General features: G+C 41.5%; 1 protein-coding gene across 3 annotated transcripts in view; it reads right to left on the bottom strand.

The window, feature by feature from the left end:
• rbm33a (RNA binding motif protein 33a) overlaps positions 1-14,861 on the bottom strand; it is a 163,721-nt gene that overhangs the window by 68,860 nt on the left and 80,000 nt on the right. For all 3 annotated transcript variants that reach the window (XM_087987564.1, XM_087987565.1, XM_087987563.1), the window contains one exon: positions 2,729-3,055. In XM_087987564.1, the coding sequence (XP_087843690.1) occupies positions 2,729-3,055 (327 nt within the window). The remainder of the gene's footprint in view (positions 1-2,728; positions 3,056-14,861) is intronic.

The raw sequence follows: 14,861 nt of genomic DNA on the forward strand, positions 1-14,861 counted from the left end.
AAGAATGATCAATATCTGGAAATAAACTCCATGATAGAGAAGTAGAAGTGATTGTACAAAAAATTCCAGAGACCTGGATTCTACAACACATTTCACAATCACAGGATATCTTAAGGCACTTTACAACTAATGATGCATTTTTTAAATTTGGCCATGGTTATAATTTAAGGAATGCAGCTGCCAAACCACACACAGAAGAGCTTCCACAAACAGTAATATGCTAACAACCAGATAATGGGAGTGGTGGTTACATGACTGGATTAGTGGTACAGAGATCCAGGCTAATGATGTGAGGACATGGGTCCTCAGATGGGCCCAAATGGCACTGGTGAAATTTGAATTTAATAAAATAAATAAGTGCAATGGGGACCATGTAGTTCACCAGTATCAATCATTGTTTAAAAAAAAAACTGGTTCACAAATGACTTTTAGGGAAGGACATCTGCTATCATCATCTGGTCTGACCTTCTTGTGATTCCAGACCTATAGCAATATGGTTGACTGTTAACTTATCTCTGAAATGGTCTAGCAAGCCACTCAATAGAATGGTAATTATGGATGGGCATCTAACTGAGTGGCAAGACAACTCTGATTACCAAATTGTTATCACAGAGGAAGCAACAGGCCCTCTACACTTTTAAACTGAAAACGAAGCTCCATTGACACTGTTCCCATCAAATAAATACTCTCAGGACCAGTACAAAACAGGGTTAGGTACCGAGTAAAGCTCCACTACGGTTTTAATATGAAAGCAAACTGAAAGTAAAGCTCATTGAACACCGTCTCCATCAAAGATTCCCAGGACAGGGGCAGCATGGTGTTAGACGCAGAGTAAACATCCCTCAACTCTTTCAATAGGGAAGTCAAAAATATTCTGGATTAGTGGTGCTGGAAGAGCACAGCAGTTCAGGCAGCATCCAAGGAGCAGTGAAATCGACGTTTCGGGCAAAAGCTCTTCATCAAAATAGTTAAAATCAACTATTGCTGGGGCACCATATCAAATAACACAAATTAATAATTGAACAGAAGCTTTTACACCGAGATTTACAAAATTCAAACAATATTGGTGCTGCGTGATGCCCACCAGTCTCTAAACACCTTATATTGTGCTGGTGAGCACTGCACGCTCCCTCTCCAGGAACATCAGAGCATGGTTGCAAATGCGAAAGAGGGGCAGACAGTCCCCTCCATTGACCCACTGTTTGGACTGCAGACCAGGACTGTGGGTACTAAAGTTGAACTAAAATTTAAGGTGCAACCCCTTCAAAAAACTATCATGCTCCTTTGACCCGCCATTGTCTTAGTGGGGGGCAGAACAGGCTCAAGGGGTCCAATAGCTTTTCTTGCTCCAAATTCATAAGTTGCCTGCAATTTCAAAGTGAAATTTGAAATGAAGCATCCACTCTTCAATGTGATTCCACAACTGGCCCGCACTTACTGATCAATCTTGAGTGACCTTTCCCCTAAGCTGCAAGGGGGAATGTCCAATTTTGGAAGCCTCTGTTATGCAAGGACCTTGCAGTACCATGCAGTAGAAAATTACAGGGAATGTAGATCCTGAATGCACTAACTGCTAAGCTAACAACCAATCTAAAATAATCCTTAGACTCATTCACACTTGACAGAAGCGACATACATTCACACACAGGCACACAGTCTCTATGAACTCTAAAATTATGAGCATGTCTTGTGCATTTGAACAATTATTCAGGAGTCTGAGTACTTACACTCCTAACTCCTCTTCCTGTGACATTGAAAATTCAACTCTGATTCAGCAACCAGTTAACATTCATTTTCCACAACAGTGTAAACTGTTGGGAACATTTGAGATTTTGCATTTGTCCTGATGAAAAAGCTTCAGCAACATGTCTCCCTTTTCAGCACTATCACGCAAGTGATATTTTGTCAGCTGAAGTTTCCAAAAAAATCAAGTCATTCAGATTTCACGGTACGACAGTGCAACAATTCACAATTTCTAAGATACACTCCCTGTTAGAAATGGGTCACTTTGATCGAAATGGGTGACTGCCTGAGGCCCCAAGGCTGTAGGTCTAACCGCACTATCGCATGGTTGCTCAAATTAACAAGCTGCTTATATGGCCATAAAACAAATCCCACACTTTAACACCTGAATCTTTAACTACAAAAGAAACAAATGATTGCTAGCCAGTAAAAATCTCTGTTTGGTTACAGTGGACTCAATTTCACAAGTGATACAAGCTGAATACAAAGCAAATTCTGAAGAGCTGTCATATCATTAAGGTAATGAGCAAACAATTAATCTAATATGGTCAAAAATCATCATAAATTTCTTTACTCATCCTACACTAAATTAAGCAAACATGAAAAAAATTTGAATGGTGGCTCACTCACATTGAAACTCGGTGATTTTGCATAAATATAGACCTAGGCTTGTAGGCAACTCGGCATACTCTGCCATGACAGAAATGCAAAATGTGTTTCTCGCACTTAAACTGTACCAACAATTTCATCCAAAACTGATAATACAAAGCATTAGTGAAATAATCAGTTTAAAAGATAAACTATTGATATTACCTTCCATTTTGTCAAGCTCACGCAATTCTTAATACCAACTGTTGTACATTTCACATGAATAAAATTGAGAATCTGAAATCAGTCACCCTGCTTGAATCCACTAATTATTTTCAACTAACTTTTGCAGAGTTTCAAAGAATTAGTTGACAAATATGTTTGAGAAAATTCTGACCTCTATTACTGTAGAATCCTGTGACATGGGCTTTTGTTTCTTGATTTTTTGCTGCAAGTTCTTCTGCGGCACCCTCACCCCTGGGGAACCTTGAAGAGAAGGTGCACTTTGAGCAGTCTGTTTCACACGTGAAGAGGTTACAACTGAGGCTGTGGGTTTAGTCCCAGAAACTGATGCAGTTTGAGCAGCAGGAGCTGACAAAGGGCGATGATGTCTTACACTACTGTTATGAGGCGCAATAGGCAATTCACGAAGATTGCTATTGCGTTGAACAGATGTCTGAAATTGATTTGGTAGCTTATTCATGTTTTGAATTCCAGGTATATTCTGCAGATAAAAAAAAAACAAAATAATCTGTAATTCCAATGGAAGCTGATACATCAGTTGAAGAATAAAGCTTTTAAAACGTTCCATAATTAAACAAAGACTAAGCAATTTGAATTTGTGAATGAAAACTTGTTAAACAGCAAGTTTTCAAAAATGTTTTTATGCAGCTAATTTAATAATTTGGCAGTGCAGCAGTAGCATTGGAGACTAGAGCATAAATCTATCGTAAAGAGCAGCAGCGAAGATTCAGAACAGAAGATTCCATGCTCGATCTCAATGTTGAAGTAACTAATCTCAGTAAGGCGAAACTTACATTTCCACAATTCAGAATGAGGAAACAGAAAAATGGTCATCAGCAGGATAAAGTAATTTAGGGCTCTTAAGTCAATTGACCCAATTTTTACCTCTCCCACACACTGCTCCAACCGACTGGAGAGGGAGCAATGGAGGGTGGGTTAAAATCGATTTCACATACTGATTAAACTCTCAAATGAAAATGTGTATTTGTGACTCTGCATTCCAAGATAGATTTCAAGCCTTTTTGCAAGGGGAGAAAATTAGAAAGAAACTAAAGGGACAGGAATGTAAACTCATGCCAAAAAGTGATTTGTGAACTGAAAGCAATTTAATTTTCTGCTTCAAATAAATTATAGAAAGCAAAGATAGTAATTTGAACATTAATGTTTAACTGACTTTGTGAAAAGAGGTTAATAAGAGAGATTTTAGAACAAATAATTTAGCAACTTTCTTTTTAAGAATAGTACCATTTCCACACAGATTGTTGGTGTTAATAGAAAATAATTTAAATAGGTTGTTTCCGCAGGCATTGAGAACACAGTGTGCACTGGAGAGGTAATTAGGTTGAGACAATTGCAATTTATTTGTAGTTTAGAGTTAGGAATTAGATTAGGAATTTCAAGTTATAAGGTCATCCACGGGGCACATGAAGACTTAACATAAAAGGTATGGTAGATAATGAATTCAATAGCAGAGTCTGCTAAAACATGCATTGGTGTGATGTGACATGATGAAATCACGACAAATTAACCATAAAACATAACAGGTTTGTTACAGCAACTTGAATTTGCCTTTAACATAGAAAACATCCTTAACGCTTCACAGAAGCAAAAACAGAGGGGAAAAGAAAGACCTGTACTAAGCCAATGGTGCAGACATTAGAAAGGGTCTGAAAGAAAGTTTGATCAGAGTGATTAGTACAAAATAGAACCCTTCCTATCATGAAACGTACAAAAATGGTAGAGGAAGGACTCAATATTTGGTATTATTTCCAAAGTGCCCATCATTCAATTACCAACTATCAAAGTCCTATCAAAAACAACTTTTATTTTCAGTCACGGCAATTACAAATTACACACAAAATCATTTCATGTGGAAAGAGAGAGGCTGCACCAAAAACATTGACATCATATTATATTCATTTCTAAAGCGCAGCCTGTGAAATTAAAGTAACAGACTGGAAGATGTCAGACAGTGGTGTTCCCCAATGCTAAGTGCTTGGGGCACCTTTTCTTTGATTTGTGAAAAATGACTTAGATATTGGAATACAAACTAAAATCCCCAGTTTGCTTATTCCAAACGTGGGTGTGGGATAAACGGAGAGGTTGATAAAAACTGACTGCAAGACGACATTGATAGACCAACACAAGGGGAAGCAAGATGGAATGTAAAACTGAAAGTATAGAGGATGCAATACAAACTAACTGGCACACATCTAAGACGACTACAGGATCTAGGGGTTGAAACACGACATGAAAGATATTGGACGAATAATAAAGAAAGCATACAGAGCTTGGTCTCATAAATTGAGGCAGTGTACAAAAGCGTGGAAGTTTTTCTGAATTTTTAATGAGGTTCTATCTTCCTCACAACTGGAATAATGTGCACATGCCTGGTACAATGCTTGAGGAGGATCCCCAATGAGAGTATGCATGAAATTTATTAGACTGGTTCCAGGGATGAAGGGTTTTTCCTGACAGACATTTGCTCATGCCTCGCAATCACACCTCAGTAAACATCAGGACCAGACCTCAATCACAATGTCTAAACTTAGACTTTCAATTCAACAACAATTAAAAATAAAAAAGATGAAGGAATTTCATTTCGCTGTAACTCTCAAATAAGAAATAACATTTGAAGTAATGGGGTCCACACTTGTAAAAGTAAAATTTTCAGAGCCCAGGAGATTATTACAAGTATACAAAGGCACATTTTCCACACAAGTCAGTCAACTTCTGGAAAATTAACAATCCTCACACCTACTTTCCTGCTCCTTCCCATAACCCTAAATTCCCCAACTGATACAGAATCTATGTCAGTTTATACCATGACTCTGTACTACCGAGTGTGGTGGGGGCAGAGTTCTAAGGACATTCAACCCTCAAAAACTAAAATCCTCATTTCAGTCATAAATTGGCATCCTTTAATTCTGAGACTTTACCTTCTGGCTGTGGACTCTCTCATGAGCATAACTATGCCCTCACCTGGGATTCAGGGTTAGCTTGCCAATTGGATACAAAATTGGGTTAACAGCAGGAGGCAGAGAATGGTGGAATGTTGTTTCTTGGACTGAAGGCCTATTACAAATGGCAGTCCACAGGAAAAAGTGCTGGGTCCACTTTTGTTTGGCATTCATAGAACATTACAGCACAGTACAGGCCCTTCGGCCGTCGATGTTGCAACGAACTGTGAAACCAATCTGAAGCCTATCTAGCTCACACTATCCCATTTTAATCCACGTTTATCCAATGACCATTTACATGCCCTAAAAGTTGGCAAGTCTACTATTGTTGCAGGCAGTGCATTCCACCCCCCTACCACTGAGTAAAGAACCTACCTCTGACATCTCTCCTACATCTATCACCGCTCAATATAAAGCTATGTCCCCTCGTGCTAGCCATCACCATCCGAGGAAAATGGCCCTCAGTGTCCACTCTATCTAACCCTCTGATTATCTTATATGTCTCAATTAAGTCACCTCTCAACCTTCTTCTAATGAAAACAGTCTTAAGTCCCTCAGCCTTTCCTCATAAGACCATCCCTCCACACCAGGCAACATCCTAGTAGATCTCTTCTGCTCCCATTCCAAAGCTTCCACATCCACAGCAGGGGGACGTGACGAAGACCAGAGGGGCAGCCGGGAAGGAAAGCAGTGAGTATACAGACTCACCCTTCGACGCCAACGGTCACTTTGAGTGCAAGCAGCAGCTAAGGTAAGACAGTTTGTTTTAAAATTACTTACCGGTAGCGGGCAGCGGTGTTTTTTTTTCTCTTTACAGAAAGAGCGGGAGCAGCAGGGGGAAGTGACGAAGACCAGAGGGGCAGCTGGGTAGGTTTTTTTTCCCCTTTAAAAGCGCGCAGGAGAAGAACCCGAGGCACTACAGAGGTAGTGTCTCCCAACCGCCCTCCTCCTCTAACCTAAATAATAAGACCCGTTGTGGTAAGTAGGTAAGTGCTGCATTTTGCTTATTGTATTCTTTAGACCCAGTTTTATTTTTTAAAAAAGGTTACTTTCAGAGGGATGGCAGTGAAGGCAGTGCAATGTTCCTCTTGCAACATGTTTGAGGTGAGGGATGCCATGGACGTCCCTGCTGATTACGCTTGCAGGAAGTGCACCCATCTCCAGCTCCTCCAAGACCGTGTTAGGGAACTGGAGCTGGAGTTGGATGAACTTAGGATCATTCGGGAGGCAGAGGGGGTCATAGATCGGAGCTTTAGGGAAGTAGTAACTCCAAAGATGGCAGATAGATGGGTGACAGTGAGGGGGACTGGGAGGAAGCAGCCAGTGCAGAGACCCCCTGCGGCCGTTCCCCTCAAGAACAAGTATACCGTTTTGGATACTGGTGTGGGGGGGGGGGGGGGGACTTACCAGGGGTAAGTAACGGGGCTCAGGCCTCTGGCACGGAGCCTGTCCCCGTTACTCAGAAGGGAAGGGTGGAGAAGAGCAGAGCAATAGTAATTGGGGACTCGATAGTTCGGGGCACAGATAGCCGGTTTTGTGGGAACGAGAGACTCACGTGTGGTATGTTGCCTCCCAGGTGCAAGGGTACGTGATGTCTCTGATCGTGTTTTCCGGGTCCTTAAGGAGGAGGGGGAGCAGCCCGAAGTCGTGGTCCACATTGGCACCAATGACATAGGTAGGAGGAGCGCTGAGGATGTTAGGCAGGCTTTCAGGGAGCTAGGTTGGAAGCTCAGAGTTAGAACAAACAGAGTTGTTGTCTCTGGTTTGTTACCCGTGCCACGTGATAGAGAGTCGAGGAATAGGGAGAGAGAACAGTTAAATGGGTGGCTACAGGGATGGTGCAGGAGGGAGGGATTCCGGTATTTGGATAACTGGGGTTCTTTCTGGGGAAGGTGGGACCTCTATAAACAGGATGGTCTGCACCTGAACCTGAGGGGCACCAGTATCCTTGGTGGGAGGTTTGCTAGTGCTCTTGGGGGGGGGGGGGGGGTTTAAACTAACTCTGCAGGGGCATGGGAACCCAGACTGTAGCTTTAGGGTGCAGGACCTGGAGTGTAGGGAGGTTAGGAACATGGCATCAATTTCAAAGGAGGGTGCCTGTAAACAGGAAAGTGTCTTGAAGTGTGTATACTTCAATGCAAGAAGTATACGAAATAAGGTAGGTGAACTTGCAGCGTGGGTTTGTACCTGGGACTTCGATGTTGTGGCTATTACGGAGACATGGGTAGAACAGGGACAGGATTGGCTGTTGCAGGTCCCAGGGTTTAAATGTTTTAGTAGGGTCAAAGGTGGGGGTAAAAGAGGGGGAGGTGTGGCATTGCTTGTCAAAGATAGTATTACAGCTGTGGAGAGGACGATGGATGAAGACTCGCCATCTGAGGTAGTTTGGGCTGAGGTTAGGAATAGGAAAGGTGAGCTCACTCTGTTAGGAGTTTTTTACAGGCCTCCTAATAGTCCTAGAAACGTAGAAGAAAGGATTGCGAGGATGATTCAAGAGAAGAGTGAAAGTAATAGGGTGGTTGTTATGGGGGACTTTAACTTTCCTGACATTGATTGGGAAAGCTATAGCTCAAGTTCGTTAGATGGGTCAGTGTTTGTCCAATGTGTGCAGGAGGGTTTCCTGACACAATATGTAAATAGGCCAACAAGAGGCGAGGCCATACTGGATTTTGTTCTGGGTAATGAACCAGGCCAGGTGTTAGAATTAGAGGGAGGTGAGCACTTTGGGGACAGTGACCACAATTCGGTGACTTTTACTCTGGTGATGGAGAGGGATAAGTGTGCACTACAGGGCAAGAGTTATAGCTGGGGGCAGGGAAATTATGATGCGGTGAGGCATGACTTAGGATGTGTGGCTTGGAAAAGTAAGCTTCAAGGCAAGGGCGTAGTTGATATGTGGAGCTTGTTCAAGGAGCAACTATTGAGTGTCCTTGATAAGTATGTACCTGTCAGGCAGGGAGAAAAGGGTCATGCGAGGGAGCCGTGGTTTAATAAGGAATTGGAATCCCTTGTTAAATAGAAGAGGGTGGCCTATGTAAAGATGAGGCGTGAAGGTTCAATTGGGGCGATTGAGAGTTATAAGGTAGCCAGGAAGGATCTGAAGAGAGAGCTAAGAGCAGCAAGGAGGGGACATGAAAGGTCCTTAGTTGGTAGGATTAGGGAAAACCCTAAGGCTTTTTATAGGTATGTCAGGAATAAAAGAATGACTCGGGTAGGAATAGGTCCAGTCAAGGATAGTAGTGGGAAGTTGCGTGTGGAGGCTGAAGAGATTGGGGAGACATAGAATGAATACTTTTCGTCAGTATTCAATCAGGAACAGGACATTGTTGTCAATGTGAATACTGAGTCACAATTAAGTAGAATGGATGGCTTTGAGGTATGTAGAGAAGAGGTGTTGGAAATTCTGGAAAGGGTGAAAATAGATAAGTCCCCTGGGCCTGATAGCATTTATCCTAGGATTCTCTGGGAAGCAAGGGAGGAGATTACAGAGCCATTGGCCTTGGTTTTTATGTCCTCGTTGTCTACAGGAATAGTGCCAGAAGACTGGAGGATAGCAAATGTGGTTCTCTTCTTCAAGAAGGGGAGTAGGGATAACCCTAGTAACTATAGGCCGGTGAGTCTCACTTCTGTTGTGGGCAAAGTCTTAGAGAGAATTGTAAGGGATAGGATTTATGAACATCTGGATAGGAATAATGTGATCAAGGATAGTCAGCATGGTTTTGTGAAGGGCAGGTCGTGCCTCACAAACCTTATTGAATTCTTTGAGAAGGTGACTAAGGAGGTGGACGAGGGGAAAGCGGTAGATGTGGTGTATATGGATTTTAGTAAGGCGTTTGATAAGGTTCCCCATAGTAGAGTACTGCACAAAATATGGAGGTATGGCATTGAGGGCGAGTTGGAGGTTTGGATTAGGAGTTGGCTGGCTGGAAGAAGACTGAGGGTAGTAGTTGATGGCAAAGGTTCATCTTGGAGTGCCGTCACTAGCGGTGTTCCGCAAGGATCTGTTTTGGGACCATTGCTGTTTGTCATTTTTATAAATGACCTGGAGGAGGGGTTAGAAGGTTGGGTGAGCAAGTTTGTGGATGATACGAAAGTCGGAGGAGTTGTAGACAGTGAGGAAGGACATGGCAGGTTACAGCAGGATATAGATAAGCTGCAGAACTGGGCAGAAAGGTGGCAAATGGAGTTCAATGTAGGTAAGTGTGAGGTGATTCACTTTGGTAAGAGTAACAAAAAGATGGGGTACTGGGCTAATGGTCGGATACTTGGTAGTGTGGATGAGCAGAGGGATCTTGGTGTCCATGTACACAGATCTTTGAAAGTTGCCACCCAGGTAAATAGTGCGGTGAAGAAGGCATATGGCGTACTGGCTTTTATTGGTAGAGGAATTGAGTTCCGGAGTACTGAGGTCATGTTGCAGTTGTATAAGACTCTGGTGCGGCCGCATCTGGAGTATTGTGTGCAGTTTTGGTCGCCATCCTATAGGAAGGATGTGGAGGCGCGGGAACAGGTGCAGAGGAGGTTTACCAGAATGTTGCCTGGTGTGGTAGAAAGATCGTATGAGGAAAGGCTGAGGCACTTGGGGTTGTTTTCATTGGAGAAAAGAAGGTTTAGGGGTGACTTGATAGAGGTGTACAAGATGATTAGGGGTTTAGATAGGGTCGACAGTGAGAATCTTTTTCCACGTATGGAGTCAGCTATTACAAGGGGGCATAGCTTTAAATTAAGGGGGGGTAGGTTTCGGACAGATGTTAGGGGTAGGTTCTTTACTCAGCGAGTCGTGAGTTCATGGAATGCCCTGCCAGTAGCAGTGGTGGACTCTCCCTCATTACGGGCATTTAAGCGGGCATTGGATAGGCATGTGGAGGATAGTGGGCTCGTGTAGGTTAGGTGGGCTTGGATCGGCGCAACATCGAGGGCTGAAGGGCCTGTACTGCGCTGTATTCTTCTATGTTCTATCCTTCCTCTAATGCGATGACCAGACCTGTACACAATCCTCCAATTGCGGCCGCACCAAAGTTTTGAACAGCTGCAGCATGACCTCGTGGCTCCAAAACTTACTCCCTCTATCAATAAAACCTAACAACCACCATATGCCTTCTTACCAATCCTACCAACTTGAGTGGCAACTTTCAGGGATCTCTCTGGTCATCTACACTACTAATAACCTTACCATCAGCCCAGTACTCGTCATTCCTGTTGCTCCTTCCAAAGTGAATCACCTCAAACTTTCCCAAATTAAACTCCATTTGCCACCTCTCAGCCCATCTCTGCAGCATATCTATGTCCCTCTGTCACCTGCAACATCCTTCAGCACTATCCACAACTCCTCCGACCTTAGCATCATCCGCAAATTTATAACCCATCTTTCGACACCCTCATCTAGGTCATTTATAAAAATGACAAACAGCAGTGGCCCCAAAACAGATGCTTGTAGTACACCACTAGTAACTGAACTCCAGGATGACCATTTCCTATCAACCACCATCTTCTGTCTTCTTTCAGCTAGCCAATTTCTGATCCAAACTGCTAAATCGCCCTCAATCCCATGTCACTGTATTTTGTGCATGGGGAACCTTATCATTCCTGAAGAAGGGCTTATGCCCGAAACGTTGATTCTCCTGCTTCTTTGATGCTGCCTGACCTGCTGCGCTTTTCCAGCAACACATTTTTAAGCTCTGAACCTTATCAAATACCTTACTGAAATCCATATACATCATCATCCACCTGTCTAGTCACCTTCTCAAAGAACTTAATAAGCTTTGTGAGACCTACCCTTCAGAAAACTGGGTTGATTATCCCGAATCAATTTATTCCTCTTTAGACGATTATAAATCCTCTTTCTTATAGCCTTTTCCAACACTTTACCCACAACAGTACATTCACCAGTCTATAATTACCAGAGTTGTCTCTACTCCACTTCTTGAATGAGGGGGGAACATTGCTATCCTCCAAGCTTCTGGCACTATTCCTGTAGATAACAACGACAAAGATCAAAGCCAAAGGCTCTGCAATCTCCTTCCTCTCTTCCCAGAGAATCCTAGGATAAATCCCATCTGGCCCAGGACTCTTAGCTATTTTCACACTTTCCAGAATTGCTAACACCTCCTCATGAACCTCAATCCCATCTAGTCTAGTAGCCTGTATCTTAGTCTTGTCCTCCTCTTTTTCCAGTGCGAATACTGAAGAAAAATGGAAACAATTTGGATGAGAATATAGAAGGCACTCCTTTAGTAAATTTGCAGGTGACACCAAAATTGGTGGTATTGTGGGCAAGCAAAGTAAGTGCTCAGATTACAAAGAAATCTTGATTAACTGGGTCAATGGGTTGAAGAGCAGCAGATGGAGTTTAATTTGGATTATTGCAAGGTATTGCATTTTGGTAAAACAAACAAGGGCAGGACTAATAAAACTAAAAGTATAACCTTGGGTAGTGTTGTAGAACTGTGCTAACGAGAGCTGGCGTTCACGGTACATAATTCTTTGAGGTTTGCATCACATGTAGATAGGGTGGTTAAGATAGCAGTTTGGTCAGTGCAATGAGTACATGAGGTGGGATCTAATATGGCTTTACAGGACATTGGTAAGGTCACTTTTAGAATACTGTGCTTAATTCCTGCTACAGCAAAGATTTGCTAAACTTGAAAGAGTTCAGAAAAGATTTGCAAAGATGTTGCCAAGAATGGAGAATTTGAGGTATAGGGAGAGGCTGAATAGGCTAGGGCTTTTTTTCCTGGAGCATCGGAGGCTGAAGGGTGACCTTTTGGAGGTTTATAAAATCATGAGAAGGATGGATAGGGTGAATAGCCAAGCTTGTTTTCCCAGGATAGGAGAGTCCAAAACGAAGATGAGAAGGGAAAGATTTTAAAGGGATCTGAGTAGCGACCTTTTCACATAAAGGGTGGTTCATGTCTGGAACAAACTGCCTGGGGAAGCGGTGGAGGCAGGTACAATGATGACATTTAAAAGGCACCTGGATGGGTATTGAATAAGAAAAGTTTAGAGGGATATGGCCAAATGTTGGCAAAAGGACAATATCAGTTTAGGACATCTGGTCCAACTCATCCATGCCAACCAAAGAGCTTGTTTCTTTAAAACTATAGGACATGCACTTGCTGTGCAAGAAATGTTCAAGTTGAAGGGGAGCACTGGGGCCATTTCCCTTCTCCTTCCAGTAATTATCTGTTTGAAACTTGTTAAACAGGGGCCAAAAATTATTCTCATCTTTCATTCCATGAAAACAGGATTAACTGATTATGTGATTTGCACAAGTTCACTTTGCTGACTGGTCAAAATGACATGAACAGTGATCTGGAATGTGGTGCCCATGCATTCTTAATGGAGGAACTACATAACACAAAAATTGGAGAGCTCAGCACTTGGCGGAGCATCACAAAATCCAAAAGTATAAACAACACTTCCAATTGGATATGCAACAAAATTGAAGAGAACAAAAAAGTGATGATTTAATTCCGTCTGTACTCAGAAAAGCACAAGTTCTACTATTGATACACCATCTTGCTTTACAAAAGTTGATAAGTTTCAAACGATTCTCATTTTTGTTTCAGATTCCAATTTTTACCATTTTTTATTTTATTGATTCTGAGCTATATCTTTAAGTAAAACAATAGACAATTTAAATTCAATGAGCATATTAAGTGTCAATTGCTTTGAAGGAATCAAATTATCTAATGCCTGTAATTTGCAGGTAATTTCAACACATCGCCAATCTGATAAACTAATTTTTAATGTTCTGCTATAAATTTTAACAAAACTTGAGTGAAGACTTTATGTTGAAAAGAAACAAAAAGGTGCAGGAATTAGATGTATCTCACAAACTTTACATATTTACAGCTTTACATATGGAGCCATAATATATTTTCTTAGAAGAATATTTGAGGAACTCCCGAACAGAACTACCTGAAACATACATTATGACAATACCTGATAGAGTGGTTGACGCAGATTCTTTTGGCTGTTCACTTTAAGACACAAAGCAAAAGCCTATTTGGTGCACAAGTTGTAAACTGTAGGCTTTATTCTACAGCAAAGTCAATGACTCAATATTTATTGGTTGAAACATACAAATAAACAGATAGTGAGTGTGACTTTGCTAAAATTGAAAGTCAACCAAATTTTCTTTACATGCAATGGAAAATTTGAGCCTCGAACTTATTAAAAGCTACATTCACAAACTTAACAACAAGACTTCAATATGTCTGTAGTTTAGTTTTAGTTAAGTAGATAGAGTTGTTACAGTAGAATAGTGGGTTGTTTACTAAGAATTTCTTTTTTCTTTATACATAAATGTTTTGTAAAAGATTTTAAAAAGCTTTCCAAAAAATATCTAAAAAAAGTATTAAAGAAAACACATCCAAAATATTAAAAAAAGCCTCAACATAGGAAATACAGATAAATGCTAAAAAAAACTACAGCTAGAAGCTACTAAAGTGGGAAAAATATTGAAGTGAATGAAATAATTTATTCAACAGAAAGACATGGGGTGCTACTGTAAAAAACAAGTTAAACCATTTTAGAGTGTAGTTGCAATGACAGAAACAGTAATTTAAGCATTAGGAGAGGTACAGAACATAAGAGATAGTAAGATTTGAGCTTGACCTTACTTACATTACACGGTAGCGTTCATTACTTAGAAGACATTGTATTTGATAATGAAGAAAGAGTGCAGTGAGCTCAACTAACACACAAATATTGAAGTCAGACTTGATGATTAGATTCCTTACAGTATGGAAACAGGCCCTTGGGCCCAACAAGTCCACACTGAGTAACCCAAACAGACCCTTTCCCCTACCCTAACACATCTAACACTTTGGCCAATTCACCTGACCTGCACATCTTTGGATTATGGGAGGAAACCGGAGAACCTGGAGGAAACCCATGCAGACACAGGGAGAACATGCAAACTCCATACAGTCAGTCGCCCAAGACGGGAATCGAACCCGGGTCCCTGGCGCTGAGAGGCAGCAGTGCTAACCACTGTGCCACCGCGTTCTAGTTTTAAAAAAAAAGAGCATTCAAGGCAGCCATATAAAGTTGCCAAAATTGTTCATAGCATTATTGCAGGTTGCTCTTGGCAAAATACAGTATTTTTTAATGGCAAAAGTTTCAAAGAAATGGGGAATTCATGCAAGATTACATAATCATGAATACGAGCGATGTGAAATAAGTGAAGATTTTTGAATTGAATACAAGAATATAATAAATAGGAACAGGCTATTCAGACCCTTAAATCGCAGAGTAGGGTTCATGAGTATCAGTCAGTTAAAAACAAAGATGATGCAGCTAAATGCAACGGTTGAACAATAT

This window comes from Chiloscyllium plagiosum, unplaced genomic scaffold (genome assembly GCF_037043375.1).
Source record: "Chiloscyllium plagiosum isolate Xiang-an unplaced genomic scaffold, Cpla_swu_hap1 HiC_scaffold_5, whole genome shotgun sequence".
In the NCBI taxonomy this organism is placed as follows: domain Eukaryota; kingdom Metazoa; phylum Chordata; class Chondrichthyes; order Orectolobiformes; family Hemiscylliidae; genus Chiloscyllium; species Chiloscyllium plagiosum.